This window comes from Mauremys mutica, chromosome 10, assembly GCF_020497125.1.
Source record: "Mauremys mutica isolate MM-2020 ecotype Southern chromosome 10, ASM2049712v1, whole genome shotgun sequence".
In the NCBI taxonomy this organism is placed as follows: domain Eukaryota; kingdom Metazoa; phylum Chordata; order Testudines; family Geoemydidae; genus Mauremys; species Mauremys mutica.
The window spans coordinates 31,445,307-31,462,034 of NC_059081.1; the positions used below are offsets into that span (position 1 = coordinate 31,445,307).

General features: G+C 42.0%; 1 protein-coding gene across 10 annotated transcripts in view; it reads right to left on the reverse strand.

The window, feature by feature from the left end:
* The window catches only part of BAZ2B (bromodomain adjacent to zinc finger domain 2B), a 334,995-nt gene that overhangs the window by 101,322 nt on the left and 216,945 nt on the right, over positions 1-16,728 (reverse strand). For all 10 annotated transcript variants that reach the window (XM_044978298.1, XM_044978304.1, XM_044978306.1 and 7 more), the window contains 2 exons: positions 8,187-8,396; positions 767-1,165 (listed from right to left, as the gene is read on the reverse strand). In XM_044978298.1, the coding sequence (XP_044834233.1) occupies positions 767-1,165; positions 8,187-8,396 (609 nt within the window). The remainder of the gene's footprint in view (positions 1-766; positions 1,166-8,186; positions 8,397-16,728) is intronic.

The following is a 16,728-nucleotide window of genomic DNA, read 5'->3' on the forward strand; positions in this document are numbered from 1 at the left end:
TATTCAGGACCTAAACATACAGATAAGTAACTAGTGGGATTTTTAAAGTGCTGTAGCCACTAACTTCTATTGATATCAATGGGGCTTGACATTTGTTAAAGCTACTAGACATCTAACTCCCACTGATATCTATAGAAGTTAGTGGCCTTTATGCTTTAAAAATCCCACTCGGCATGCATCTACATTTCTAGACTCTCAAATATCTTTAAAAATCTGGCCCTAAGAGTTTACCAGCATGAGCACTGGTTGCACAATATGGGCCATAGTGATGTACTGTAAACCTTGTGTGGCACTTTCACTGGCATTCTACTGACATTCAATGGATTTGTAAGAGACTGGTCAGCAGAGAATGAGACTAATCAACCTTGAAACCAAGTATGTTCTGAGAAGCAACTACTGTGGATACTTCATGAACATGTTAGAATATGAGTTGATTTTTCCAAGATATTGTTTCAGAATACTAAAAGACACTGCTAATTTACACTACACATTCAGCAAATAAATAAAATAAATAAATTAATTAATAAAACCTTTTACCTAAGGCTTAAGATTAGCTGTTCTAAAAGGCAACCAGATAGCTTTAAAGGTATTGTTAGTGCTCAACCACAAACATAACCTTCACCAATTAACGTAATTTATAAAACCTGGATTTTATAACAAAGAGCTTGAGAAACATAATGCTATCATATGTTAAGAAGGACATGCTTATAGACACTATAGTTGTAGAACAAAGTCAAGTATTGCTAAGCCAGTAATTTCTACTCACCCGTTTTGATCTTACATCACTGTTTAAAGGGCTAGATTCTTCGGAGGTATTTTTATTCCCTGCTTTCAGTAGATCAGGAGAAGGGACTATAAGTTTTAAATAAGTTTCCTTTTTGGCTTGATTTACCAAAGACAAAGGTTTCACACTGGGCACCAATCCCGTAGACTGTATTACACTTGTGTGTTTGTTCACAGATTCCTCCTTTGCCTGAGAGCTTTGGAAAATAAAGGGAAGCTGCTGTGACAAAACCTGAGGCTGCTTCTGCTGGGATTGGAATGACGAGGGAGTCTGGGAATCAGACACAAGAGGTATCTGCTGGTGTGTTCTCTTTTCCTGGGACTTTTCATGTGTTTTTTGTCCATCTGCTTTCATGTCTGTTACACTACTATGCATTAGCACCTGTAAAATATATTTACAAAATTATATAGATTACACTAGCCCATTAAATATTTAAGATGACAAACAAAATGTTATATAATTAATCTCCATAAAGCAACTACAATTTCCTCAAAACAAGGTAACTAATTTATTTTAAAATAATCTTACAATGTATTTGATTGCTTGATATTTTCCCCATAGGAAGTCACTGTTTAACATAAAAACAAGGCCAAAAAAAATCAATTATTTTGAAATGTATTCTTGATTAAAAACCTAATGGAATGGTAAATTTCTTACCTGTTCATTTCCTTTCTCCTACCAACTTCCCCCCAATTCTGATATGTATGAGCTATTCTCCTTCTGTCTGCGGTTTCCCGAGGCAGTTCAAAACTGTAACAGTCTCTGTGCTAGCCATACCTCCTTCTCCGACCTGCTGCCAGATGATTTATTCCAAAAACGAGTAAAAACTTCACAGAATAAGATTAGTAAGAATAACTTCAAAGCCAACCAATAAACTATGTACAGTAGGCTATGGCCTACAGGCATAACTACCAAAATTAAACATTGTCCCTTGGCTTGGAAGCCAGCCAGCGACGGTAGTACTGTGGGATACATTGTAGCAGAAAGGAAATCATCCAGTAAGAAATTTACCATTCCGCAAGCCCAGCGTATCCCACAACTCCGATATAGATATAGATAGGAAGCAGTGAACAGCCAACAGACGTAGAGAGGGATAGGAAATACAGAATGAGATAAGGAAGAGCCCCTGGAATTAACTAGCAATGCTATTACTGAATCCTTGCGTGCAACACCTTACTACCAAGGGAGGCTTCTGCAGAAGACATGAAGTCCACTTTGTAGTGTCTAATAAAGATGTTAACTGGTGAAGACCACTTTACTGCCCTGCAGATCTCTTGTGGAAGAAGCACAAGCTCCTTCCGCCACAAAGTCACCACCGATCTTGTGGAGTGTGCCTTCATTAAGTCTGGAACAGGAGCACCTGACGCACTGTATGCCTTTATGATGCATACCTTGATCCATCTAGCTAGTAATAATTTAGATACGTGAGCCCTTGGCACTTCAGATGAAAAGTGACAAACAAGGAGCCTGATCTTCTTGTCAATTAGGTGCGCTTAATATAGCTCTTCAGTGCTCATATAGAAGAGGTAATAGTGGTAGCGCCACACTAGCCAAATAGACATGGTTTTCTAATCTGATAGCACTGCAGTTGGAACCCCCACTTCAGCTACCAGTGAGACCAGGCATCGTTTACCCAGGCCCATTTCTTCATCCAGACCATTTACAACTCGCAGCATGGTTATTGAAAGGAAAGTGTTAGCTTGCACTGAGGTGATCTTCCAAAGCGATTGGAACTGTACTCTCCTCCAGCCGAGCTTCAACACTAAAGGCCTACTCCTTTGTCTGGACTAGGTTTAGCTCATTGTGTCAAGAATACAACAAAAATCCCAAGGATCCTGGTATCCCAGTTATCCTGGACTCGCTTTATGAAGATGTAGACAAGGGATTTCAGCCCACCACAAGGGTGCCAGGTGTCAACATAGTGTCATATTCACAAGATCCTCTGGTTCCCTGACAGAGAATCCTCAGGTATCCAGATTTCTCAGAGCAGTCACACTGGCTAAACCAGGGGCGGGCAAACTTTTTGGCCTGAGGGCCACATTGGGTTTCCAAAATTGTATGGAGGGCTGGTTAGGGGAGTCTGTGCCTTCCCAAATGGCCAGGCGTGGCCCAGCCCCCTATCTGACCCCCCCTGCTTCTCACCCCCTGATGGCCCCCCTGGGACTCCTGCCCCATCCAAACCCCCCGTTCCCTGCCCCCTGATGCCCCATCTGCTCCTCCATGTCCCCTGACCGCCCCCGGATCCCCTGCTCGTGACTGCCTCACTCCATCCAACCCCTCCTCTCATTCCTGACTGCCCCCCCCGGGACCCCTGCCCCATCCAACCACCCCTTCTGCCTGTTCCCTGACCGCCCCCGGAACTCCTGCCCCTGACTGCCCCCCCGCCACCCCATCCAACCCACCCTCCTTCCTGACTGTCCCCACAAACCCCTGCTCCCATTAAACCCCCCTGTTCCCCGCCCTCTGACACCCTGACCCATATCCACACCCCCGCCCCCTGCCCACCACCCTGAACTCCCCTGCCCTCCATCCAACCCCCCCGCTCCCTGCCCCCTTACCGCGCTGCCTAGAGCGCCGGTGGCTGGCAGCGCTACAGCTGCACTGCCCAGAGCACTAGGACAGGCAGCTGCCATGGCGCAGCACAGAGCACCGGGTCAGGCCCCGGCTTTGCAGCTGCACTGCCCAGCAAGAGCTCACAGTCCGCCGCCCAGAGCATTGAGCTGAGGTGTGGGGGAGGGGGAATAGCAGGAGAGAGGCCAGGGGCTAGCCTCCTGGGCCAGGAGCTCAGGGGCCAAGCAGGACGATCCTGCGGGCCGTATGTGGCCCACGGGCCGTAGTTTGCCCACCTCTGGGCTAAACCAATATTTCTTAAGTGGAACCTACCACTGGCGTTAAATGCCGTACCCACACATTTTTTGAGCACTGACATCAATATCTCCATTTTACCTATCCATCAAAATCTGTTTTCTGGTCACTATTATATCTGCTAGATGAGTTTCTGAACCTGGCAGCTTTATCCCCACTGTGTTTTCCATGACAACAAAAAAGTGGTGCTAAGAATCTCAGAATCATTCTTGCCTAAGGTGAATCCATCTTTCCATGCCTCCATTCTGACCAAAGCCACAACACCCAACCGAAAAGCTGTTGCACACTTGAAATAAGACTTTCTCACCTTATCTTCTGGATCACCTTTCTTAGAAATGGAAAAAGTGAGACTGCATATTGCAGGTCTTCTGGCCATCTGTGTGAAAGAGCATTCATTGCCAGGGAGGATTTGGGATTTGTTTCCCTTGTGAAGTTCTTGGACTGCCTTGTGTTCTTGTGACTGGTGAATAGGTTAATTGCCAGAAGGCTGAACTTCTGAAAATCAGAGTGAGGATTTCCTGATTCAGGCACCATTCTGAGTTCTTGACTGCATCTCCTGTGCTGAATCCTCTCTACTCATTTCATTATCTCCATCACTTCTGCATGTAGAGTTAACACTCCCTCTTCCCTGTTAGTTACTGATATATGCCACAGTGGTCATGTTGCCCAACTGGACCAGAACATGTTTGCCCTCTACATAGTTCAGGAACTTCCACAGAGCTAGCCTGACTGCTCTGAGGTCAAATAAATTGATTTGCTTGTTCCATTCCTTGAAGTTTCAGGTACCTTGCACTGTCCTGTGCCCCAGATGCGTTTCCCGCCCTCAACAAGCCGGTATTCATTGTGAGTACCTGTGGGTCTGGAAGACATATGGGAAGATCCTTGTGGATGTACCATGAGATTGTTCACTATCTGGTAGTGTTCAGCACCTAGCATGGTACCCATACCAGATCTTGCATGCGTTCTGGTAAATGCTTCCATACTTTCAGAAGAAAAGCCTGAAGGCAGCTGATATGGGACCTTCCCCATAAGGTGGCTCATATACAAGAAATCAAGAGGCCCAGTTGCTGTGGACACTGAGCTATGGTTAGCCTTCCTTACTCTATCAACATGGATAACAGGTTTTGGATCCTGGGGAATTTGTCCAGCGATGGGTAAAGCTTTGCCACAGAAGTGTCTATTTCCATTGCCTGGTGAACGCTCTGTGTGGAATGAGTCAAGGAGCTCGTCTCACTGTTTATCACAAATCTGTGTGCTTGAAGCAGTTCCAGCATCCAAATTGTGGCACTGTGTGGGTCAGAGCCCTGATCAACATGTCGTCTAGGAAGGGATACAAGTGAGTGCCCGGAGACCTGAGTATGGCTATTACTACCTCCAACATCTTGGTAAAGACCTTAGGGGACAATAAGAGGCTGAATGGGAGCATTTGGTACTGGTAGCAGGGCATGAAAAATCTCAGCAGTCTACAGTGGCATGGTCATATGGGAACATCTGCTAGATGTTACTTGCTAGGGTGGAATCTCATTTTCTTCATCCACCTGTTGAGCTGCTTGAGATCCAGAACAGCTGTGAATCCCACCCACACCCATCTCTCCCCTCCATCCCAATGCTCTTCTGGACAATGAAGAAAATGAAGTAGTCCTAAGAATCTTTCTTCTGAGGAAACCCTATTGTTCCTATGGCCAGGAGATTTGAGATTTCATTTGACACCAGCTTACATTTGACAAAGTTGCTCAAGATGGGGGATTGGCTGAAGATGGGATGAGGTGGGGACCTTAAGGTTGAAGGAGTATCTTTGATTCAATACATCTCTGTTCCTGGGCTTGTAGTCCCATCTCAGAGCACTAAGTGGGATGGAAAAGGATTGTTTGAGTTTGGCAGTGCTTTCTGCCACTATTTTGTCTAGCTTTCCCCCAAAGAGGAGAGAATCTGTGACTTCAGATAGAATGAGCGCCAACCTTCCATGAGCCTCTAGCTGCTGAGCTGGATGCCATGGCTTGGCTTAAAATCTCACTGTATCCATTGTGGCATCTGCCACAAAGGCTGCTGCCAGGGAAATCTTCTTAAGTGTGGACTGGAATTCAATATTTCTCCACCCAGTGTTCTCAGAGAGGAAAGCGTGGCAAAACTTATGATGAAATTGTGTGATATACCACATCTACCATTAATTAAAGACTTGCCTAATCCAACACCTGGTCGTCTGCCGTCATGGCGCCCACTGTGGATAAGTTCACCAGGTGAGGTACTTATGGTAGAGCTTCACAGTCTGCAGAGAAATTGACAAATAATTATCTTGTCTCAGACCCCACTCAACATCAACCTAGGTATTTGATTTACTGCGACGGCAATGGAGCCTTCTGAACCAGTTTCATACCAGACATGGAATCTGTACTGCAGCGGAATTTCAGTCGCATTTTAGACACAGTCCACTATGTTAATGTGGGCAGTCATAAACCATGAGACACGTTGAGGACTTCAAAATGACTCAATTACCTGGAGGTTTTCAGATCTTGAACATCACTGGTAAGAATGCTGTGGTTTGGCTTGACCGGATTGCATACACCAAATAAATAAATAAATACTGGAATTCAGGATGGTCTCTGTTCTTCATGACCTTAAGGTCCTCCAGCCAGGAGACTGTGATTCCTGCAAAGCATGTAGCTGCCACGGATGCTCTAAGTATGACCAACAAAGCTTCAAAGTACCTTTTGAGGATGGCTTCCATCTTTCTATTAGTTGGATCTTTGGGGAAGAAATCCCCTGCAGATGGGATTACTCTTATCTTTTGCTAAAGATTCCACAGCAGCATTGGCCTGTGGTATATCTGTAATGGCATTTTTTGGTTCTTGCACTTTGTAATACCTAAGTGAATGCCTGCTAGTGCATTTACCCTTATCAGGGGTTTCCCATTCCTCTTTGATCACATTCTAGAAGGATGTCTCAGGTTATGATTTAGAAGGCAGGTACTGTATTTGCCTTTAGGACTGCCCTCTAGCACCTGCTCAGGTTGGATCTGGATCATGCCTGCAACCTTTCTGCACACTGTTTCAAACATTTTTATGAGGAAAAAGCCTCTCTTGTATTTTTACCATGTCCTCCTCAGAGCCTGAATCTGAGCACTCCCCTTCCTCAGTAGAGACTGAGACGTCTGAGTCAGAGGACAAATACCTCTTAGTTTTTGGGTTTTGGTTTTTTTTAAACCCTTTCTCCTTTCTTTTTTGCTCTTTTTGAAATGTTTAGCCTTTTGGCCCTCTTTGCAGATCTTGCCATTCAGCTGTAGCTAGGGCTGACCTTTTGTGGCTTGCTTTATGCAGTTCCTTGAGCCCTCCAGATAAATCTTCCTCAATACCCTCCCACTCAGGATCCCACTCTCCCAGCCGGGGAAATGGGTTTTCATTGCCAAAGTTCCCTGATTCTAGCTCTGAATACAAGCACTGCTTCTCTTCCTAGGGAGTTTAGAGGGAGACCTGGAGCCCTTTACAGGTTTTTTCTTTCTGGTCCTGTTCTGCCCCAGGACTTCCCCCCTGGACTGGCTGCTTGAAGTCCTCCTAGCCATTGGAGTCTCTCCCTGCTCTTCTTTTTGTCTACAAATTAGGCTTTTCTGTGTTGGAGTGGTGTTTTCTTGGAGTATGGGGGGCACCTGAAGTGCCTATCCAATTCACAGCCTATGCGCTTGCAGTAAAAGGGCTGGCTGGCACAGAACTGGCAGGGCACAATTCGACTTCTGAAGAGCCTGTAAAAGCTGCCTTGCAGACCACCACTTGGATTTAGCTTGGTGTTAGCATGACAGCTCTGCCATGCCAGGGGTAGAAGAATCCCACTGGGAGATGCTGAAGTGCCAGCTTTGGGTGGCTGAGACCATCCCAAGGCTCAACGCTTGATCCAGAGGAGGGAAAAGAAAGACAGGCTGCTTATTTTTGCTACTGTCTGGAAAAAAAAAAAAGATAAAAAAATAACCTGTCAAAGAAAATTTGGGAGCAAAGTGAACCTCCACTTGACTGCTGCCACAGAGGCAGAAGATCAGGCAGTAGGCTAGAGAAGGGGATCTGGCTAACATGAAGCTGTGCTACAGCTTTGAATTGCCTCTGGAAACTGCAGACAAGAGGAGAATAGCCCATATGCATCAGAATTGTGGGAACAGAATATTGAGATTCCCATCCTGCTTTACTGGGTCTGGATAGGGTAAAGGGTACACTAAGAAAAGAGCAGCTATGAACAGAATGCAGTATCCATGGTGACATACAGTTCAACTAAACTTTACAACACAAAGTACTTAATTTGTCTTTACATATATTATATATTTTCCAGTTTATAACAAAAATTACCTCCAGGTCAGGCATTTCCTAGAAGTTAACCACCAGCTGAGTTAAGGGTGCTTTTTACCCTGAGCAAGCCATTGACTGCCAGGAAATGCCCTTTCCTGACAGGTATTACTTCTTAAACAATGCCTCAGCTATACAAATCTGAGTTTAATTTTTCAAGAGTAACTTTCAGTAACAAGATTGCTAGCCGTACAATCACTATACAGCTATCATACCTTGTTCTTGTTTTTATGTTGTGCTTCATTCTCTGAATCAGAATCATCATCTTCACTTTCTTCAATGCTTTGATCTTCCTCCTCCTCCTCCTCATCTTCCTCTAGATCATCTGAGTCACTACTACTAATGCCCTCACTTGAGGTGTCTGAAGAGGAGCCTGAATCACTATCACTATTGCTGGAGCTTTCTACTGCTTTCTTTCTTGGTTTCTAGAGAGAAGATAAAAACTTTATTAATGGGTAATCTTTAATTTGTTACATCATCCATCTCTTCTTGACATGGTCTTGATTAATATTATCAGCAATTCTCTAATGCATCTTATTCTCCTGATGTTCTTCGGAAAGAAGAAAGGGGAACTAGAAAATGAATAAATTAACCACATCTGTCAAGGATACATCATTGATATTTTAGAGACCTGTATCCCACTGAATGCGAGAACACGTAATGTCATCAATTTTAAGGACGATATGAGAGATTCTTTGTGTAACTGCCAAATTCAGGCCTAGATAGTTGGGTGACCACACAGAGAACGTGTGTTCTAACAAGTCTGAAAACAATAAAACCTACAATAAGCTCCATCAAGGTATTTCAATAATCATGCTGTGATAATTTGGTTAATCTGTTTTTGTACATCATATTAATTTTGTTTGATATTGTGGCCCCTCTAGGTTTGTCTGTGTCAGACTGCAAACTCTATTTTGAACAAGGAGCTGGTTGCCTTCTCACTTCCATGTTGGAATTAAATGCCATGGGGTGCTGAGGGAAGGGGTGGGGGAAAGGGCATGGAATGGAGCCTACAAGTCTGTCTTTGAAAGGGACAGTAGTTAACAGCTATTAACTAGTATAGTGTTTCTATTGCTTAGTACTATAAAGTTGCATGGCATTTCCAGGAAGGAAGAGATGGCCTCTGCATCAGAGCACTTACAATCTGTAATAGGCAAGAACAGGAAACAGAAAAGAGAAGGTAGCAACAAGGTGACAAAAATACAGGAGAAGATGTGAAATATATATTGAAACTTCAAAGAACAGATTTTCAAATGTGATAGATGAGGCTTTGAAAGCTAGCCAAACAAGTGTATTTGCTTTAAGGAGGGACTCTAAGTATGAGGACTCTTGGAACATTAAGACAGGGATGTCATGTCAGATGTAAGGGGCAATGTGAAGAAAAAAAAGGCATGAAGCATAAAGGCAAATATTGGCAGAGTGCAAGATATAAAGGTAGAGGGTAGGGAGAAACAAGGTTTAAGATGTAGGCAGGGACAGAGAAGTTGAACAGCACCTTGAAAGCAAGGATGAGATGTGGGTAAACTAGATAGATACTGGGTGAATGCCCACTTCGTCGGATGCAACCTTGCATCCGACAAAGTGGGTATTCACCCACGAAAGCTCATGCTGCAAAATGTCTGTTAGTCTATAAGGTGCTACAGGATTCTTTGCTGCTTTTACAAAACCAGACTAACACGGCTACCTCTCTGATACTAGATAGATACTGATACACGGAGCACTGAAGATGTCATAGAGAGAATGAGATAGTGTCAGACCAGTAGGAAAGGAAAATAATTTACACTGCAATATGCAGACATGTTGAAGAGCAGAGCATCAGGGTGTCTGGAGAGAACAAAGTGACAATACTTTTAAGTTACAGTAGTAATGAGAATATCTAAGAAAGCATCTTTAGAAAAGTTTTTTTCTTTACTTACCTTTTAAAAGGAATATATCAGAGGTTTGGTATAGTTAAGTAGCTTTTTATCATGGCTACTGAACAGTAATCATATTACTGAAACAATAGGAGCCTGAAAAGAATTAAGATTTCTATGCTGAAATCTCAAAACTTGTTGTTTTAAGGGGGATTTATTGGAATTAATTGTACGGACTGCTAACCATACTTGTGATACACCTGGGCTGAATTTACACGAGGGTGGAGCTATTTGCCATTTGCGATAGTTATTAAACACAGCATTTAGAACAAATGAAGTTTTAATTATTGGTCAATCACAGTGTTTGAATTTCTATTATGGGCTTGTCAAGACTGGTCTGACTGCTTCAGTAGCTGTATGGCTTTTGCCACGTCTTTACCCTATATGCAACACTGTGACTCATGATACTTACAACACTATAAAACAGGTACTTATATCCTGTGCAACTAGTTTCAGTGGAGCTGCTTCTGCTTACTCAAGGTCAGAATCTGGTCCTAGATATTTAGTGATTTAAATATGATATAAAGAGGAACAATGTTTTTATCTTCCTTTCAAATACTAGGCACAGAAGTAGGATATGTCTTCATGAAGGTTAAGGTCTTAAAATGAAACAGAATACCATGATTTGCAAGCAGTAAAATGAGCAGAACTTCCTGAGATCAGATATATAGGACAGTATTTAAAATGGGTGTTTACTGTGTTTACAATACCTCTGTCAGTAGAATAAGAATCACCCAAAACAGTGCAATACATTTAACTATTACAAATAGTAAATACTCAGTTTTTAATGACACCCACTGGATGTATGTTTATAATATCAGCTTCTTGAGCAACCAGAGATACGGCAGGCTGATGTTGACAATCAACTTGAATGCATATAGCAGTGACACTAACGTAGTCTACACTGGCCTGGTCTACACTGGGTTGGAGGGGGAAATCGATCTAAGATACGCAACTTCAGCTATGAGAATAGCGTAGCTGAAGTTGACGTATCTTAGATAGACTTAGAATCACTTACTTTCTCGCGGCGCGGGATCGACGGCCGCCACTCCCCCATCGACTTTGCTTTCACCTCTCGCAGAGCTGGAGTTCAGCAGCCGACAGGAGAGTGATCAGGGATCGATTTATCACGTCTATACTACACACGCTAAATCGATCCCTGATATATCGATCTCTAACCGCCAGTCCGGCGGGTGATATAGACGTACCCCCCAGACCTGAAGAAGAGCTCTGTGTAAGCTTGAAACCTTGTCTCTCTCACCAACAGAAATTGGTCCAATAAAATATATTACCTCACCCACATTGTCATGCCACAGTCAAGAGAAAAGAGTTTATGAGTGGGTCCACCTCAACTTGCTAGGGTAAACATGTAAAAACTACAACTTGCTCTGTGTACACCCGAGTTCTAAAACATATTAGCTACCTCATTTTTAGAAGCACACCTTTTCATACTGTAGACAAGGTGTGGCAGGGTAGGGCTAAGACCCCCTTTTAAGCCCTGCCAAAATGCTGGCTGCAGCCTGGTTTTTTGGCCAGGAGGCCAGGTGCAGAGATGCAGGTACTCAGCAGGGAGCCCAGCTTCAAGCCCTAAGGAAGGCTGGCTCAGAGAAACATACTGAGCTAAGTAGTGACAGCTGGGCCGGAGCAGGAGAAGGCTATAAAAGCCCTGGGCAAACCTCAGTGAGGAGGCTAGCCTGAGAGGAGACAGGAGGGCAGTATCTCTGTCTCCTTGCCAACAAGGAAGCCTCAAGGACCAGGAGATCTTGCGGAGGGCCTATGGGGCACTAACTGTTGGGGGATCAGGGAACTGCACAAGCACTGTAAATAAAGACACAGGGGTGATTAAAAAAAAAAAGAGGCATGGAAGACTCTTTATAATACCAGCCTAAACACAGGGTGCAGGCCCAAAAGTGGGAGAGCCTGCATGGAACCCTGTGACACAAGGCCATAGGGAAAGTGATCACCCTAAGAAGAGGGGTCTGGCATACTCTTAGGGACAATACAACAGCAAGTTCTTGCAGACAGATGCGATAGAAGCATGACTGACAAGGGAAGATAATTAAACATGCTCAGTTCTTCTTTCTGAGGGTTTGAGTGTGATAAGCACAATAGGTGAAAGTAAAGGAGAAGCATGGAGTATATTCCATGTATAAAAAAGCAGACTCTCCAGTAAGAAAAGAGGTAGCTGCTTTTGGCATACAACTCCATATTCTGCCATATTTGTCTAGGGACAAATTGGGAACCTCACTGCATTGTGCATTACTGTTGCAGTCATAAGAGTCTCAGCTTGTAGGCTATTCAGGCCCCTTTTGTAATAGGTAAAAGCCAATAATGGTTGAACTGGTCACATTTCTACACAAGGGGCACCAATTTAGTATAAAAAAGGAGAAACAGCATTGTGTGTTTATAGGATGTGTGTGGGGGAGAGGGGGGTATAAGTGCATTTAGAGGGTCAGAAAAGGGTAGGCTTGACCAAGGAGTTTCTGCAAATGACAGCATAAAAGATAAAACAGCTAAAATATGCAGACAAGTGGACAGCGAAGAAATAAAAAAACAAACAGAAAGAGAGAGAGGAAATTGTAGGAGAAAAATAATCTGTAAAAGGGAAATTTAAAACAAACACTCATGGGGTCGTCTCTAAAATATTTGCTGACAAGAAAAGAAAAGCAAGACAATATAGAAGAAAGAAGTACATCCATACAATAGTGATTTTTGCACCATTGTCTTATCTGAAATATACAAGAGAAGACTACAAAGAGATTTAAATTTGCCAAGATATTGGTCAGAACAGCTACTTTCTTAAAGAATATGCAGAAGAAGATTTAGAAGTAGGTAATAACAGTTTTTTCAGGGAATACCGAAAATATAAAATAATAAGTATAACAGCCAAATTCTACTCTGACTAGCAATCCCATTGAGTTCAATAAGGTTCTAAAGGGTAACCTTGGGCAGAATCTGGCCCCAAGTAAACAAGCTATGTTATTTGAATTAGCCTAGATTGGCTGTGTTAACAGAACATTTCAATTGCTCAGCAAAATACCATCTAGATTGAATGGAATGAATAAATCCAACAAGCAGCTTTTCGCCCCGCAAGATAATGCTTGGTGAGGTGATGCCAGAAAGTAGTTTCAATACTTGATATTAAGTGGTATTGAAATTTATTAATCAAATACAGCTGAAAATCCCAAAAGTGAACATTACAGCTCTAGAGGGTAAGGGATGTAGTGGAAATGTATTAAGCTACCTTTGCAAATCCTGAATCCTTTGACCAGCAAGACACAACCTGACCTGGCACAAGGCCATAGAGTTGTTCTTTCTCACACCAGCTGCCATTGGACCCAAGAGACTTCCAACTGAAGATGAAGTAGCAACTCCCTGATTCTGCCTTCTTTTCCTTATCCACCCTTCCTATACCAGGTTGGGAAAACTGGGGTGCATGCCAGCCCTACCTTGCCCAACCCAATCAAAAAATTCCTGTATGCCCTGGGAACCCTGAAATAGATTGTTCACCAGTTTTAAATGTTTTGTGTTGCTGGAGCAGCACAGCAGGCTGATGAATCTGGCCCTGAATTTATACTATGTAGTCTACTTCTTATCCTCAGTTAAAGGTGGAGGAAGTCTGAAGGGAAGCGAATTAAAGTATACTGAGCTGCCACCTTTTAATGCTTTGGAGCAGAACATTAGAGTTATGATCATACAGTAGTATGAAACTGTTTACTTACACAGTGGGAAACTAGAAAAGGAGCAATTTTAGCCTTAGTGATGAGTAATTCTGAGATCATCTGAGATAAAGATGTGGGAGGGGAGTTAGCTTGCCATCACCATTATGTTATGTTTATATTTCAGAGCCTAACAAGACCAAAACAAGAGAACAAAGAGATATACATTTTCAGTAGAGGAAATTCTATAAGAATGCACATAGGACTCTAAGAAACAAAGGGTATGTTTACAATGCAAAACCAAAAACCCTGCAGCAGCAAGTTTCAGAGCCTGGTTCCACTGATTTGGACTCGCTCTATGGGACTAAAAATAGCAGTGTAGATGTTCCTGCTCAGACTAGAGTTCAGGTTTTGAGACCCTTCCCCCCCACACCAAATTTCAGAGCCAAGTCTCCAGCCCAATTGAAAACATTTACAGTGCTGCTCTTAGTCTAGTAGCGTGAGCCCCATGAGCCTGAGTCAGTTGACCCAGTCTCTGAGATTTGCTGCTGCAGGGTTTTTTTGCAGTGTAGATGTACCCAAAGCCAGAGAGCCAACAAAATAGGGAACTGAAAACTGCTCTAAAGAATGAAAATGTAATGACTTAGTGTTATCCTTGTTACCTACCAGTAGAGTGACCAGATGCCCTGATTTTATAGGGACAGTCCCAATTTTGGGGTCTTTTTTTATATAGGCTCCTATTACCCTGATTTTTCACATTTGCTGTTTGGTCACCCTACCTATCGATAACACATAAGGAGACAAAAATCCTAGTGTAGATGAACAAGAAAGTGCAAATACATTATTTAAGAACATATGCTTAAATTAAAATGTCAGTTACAGAAGAAGACTATAACCAAAGAATGAAGTTAAAGAAATGGGGAAACAATATAAAAATTAAAAACAAAAAGATTTTGAAAGACAATAACAGAGATGTAGGTAAATAAGTTGTTTTAAAATAAATGAATAGGGAGTATAGTCTCTTACAGACAGTAAGAAAAATTAGAAAGCGAGATAGACAATGTTATAAATTAAATGGCACCTTATGTTTCAAAGCATAGAAATAAGAAACAGCATTTCTAAGAGGAGCAACAAAATACTGAAGTTGACTAAATTTATGTCTGAAAAATTCATACCCTTATTATTTACCTCAACTCTTGTCCTGTTCTGACTTTAACAGGGCTATATAGAGAATCGTCACCCTTAAATCCTGACATGTTTTCATTAACTTAATAGATATGTTTACCTCAGTATCTGAAGTATTATCTGAACTTCCTTACTATAGGGAATACTACATTTACAGATACACAGTTACTACAAATATAAAGGTAAAGTTATTTAGTTATCTAAGGCAACTGGCAAGTATTTAAGTGTCCAAATTCCATGGACATATTTGAAAATATCAGCCTATGTCTCTCAAAGTATCTCTGCACTTCTTCTTGATTCCACTTTGCTACTGAACTAAGAATAAATGACCATCTTCACACTTAATCCTTTTATCTTCAGACAAGGCACCAACACCAAAAACACTGAAGTACTCCTTTGCACTGAAGGTCTGATGCTGTCTTTACTTTTGCCCATTTATTTTCCTCCAACGATCTCCATGTCCACATCCCCAACAGATCACTCAAAATCCCACCCTAATCCCTTCCCCCATTTTTAACTTCAGTTCAACTACGCAACCTTTGAGTTTCTATTTAAAATGCCAAACACAAAAGTGAGTAAGTGACACAAATGTAACAATGGCTCCAGGTACAGAAGCAGGTGAGGAAAAAAATTTAACAGAAGAGGGGATTTCTGAGTTCTTGTTTATAGCTTTGTTTATAGCTCTGTATATCTTGACACCAGTGGCTTGAAACCCAATTGAAATCTTCTATTGATAAAGGGCTATCAGGTCCATGGTACTGACCCAAGCATGGGTCTGTAGAGAAGAGCTCAGGATGGAGAACACTAACTGGGGCAGAATTAGAAAGTTCTGATTTAAAGAAAATCAGTATCATTTACAAAAAGAGATGAGAACCAACAAATATAGGTTACATTATGAGGGAAATGACAACAAAAAATTGTTGACAGACAAAAGCTCTGGACATTCTGTAATTTACCCAGCTTTGGAATCAACAGTGAAAACAATCACATTTTGTAAGCTATCTGAATGGATAAAGAACTGTCTTGGTTTTAAAGCCAAGTGATACTTGGTGAACTGAAACAATAGAGGTGGAAGGTGGAAACTAAAAGCAGTAACAGAACAAAATCTACCGATGATTCAGAACTGATAGTTAAAGGAAACAGACAATACAAAGAAGAGGGGAGGAGGGACAGTGACAATCAGAATGATTTCTACAGACTAAAATTAAAGGCTGATAATTGGCTTATCCAGATCAGTTTGGAGACTGAGGCTTAGGTCCAAAAAATGAAATTTGAATGATTTCTACTGTTTCATGGTTATGCCACAAACTACTCTGCAGGAAGAGAAAACTGGAGGTAGAGAGAGTTAACATTCTAATACCTTCGGCACTGTGCTTAAGGTCAGTAAAAAGCAAGCAAACACCTGGAATACATAAAGAGAGGTATTATTAAAGATACTGTGTCCTGGGAAATTCCCTACTTGTGTATGAGGCAGAAATGCGAGCACATTTGCATGCAAATCTTATGAACTGATACAAAATTATTCTTCAACTGCTCCATTTCTAAATTTAATAAACAAATCTGGAGAATCTAAAAAGCATAATAAGATTCCGACACGCATAGCAAACCATTCCAATGCATCTGAAGGTTGTTAGAGGGTGCATGTTTAAACAGTATTCTGAGGTAAAATGTACTTTATACTTTTGGTGGGACAGATTTTGTAAAAAGACTCCCTAGATAAGCTTGTCATCAAGGTAAAAGAGAGTAAGTTATCCAAGCCTGCATCTTAAAACACCTAAAAATCTTAGATCTTTAGATGTTTTGCACGTCCCAAGCCACACAAAACATAAAATTAAAAACATATCGTGCTTGAGAATGTAGCGTGGAACAGCAACAATCAGACTATTGCAATGGAGAAGGGGCAAGAAGGTTATGGTATCAAGTGACTGCCACAAAAAGTATCAGAATTAATGCACTTCTATCCTTTGACATTTAATCTAGTTATTGGCAGCTGGTACTGT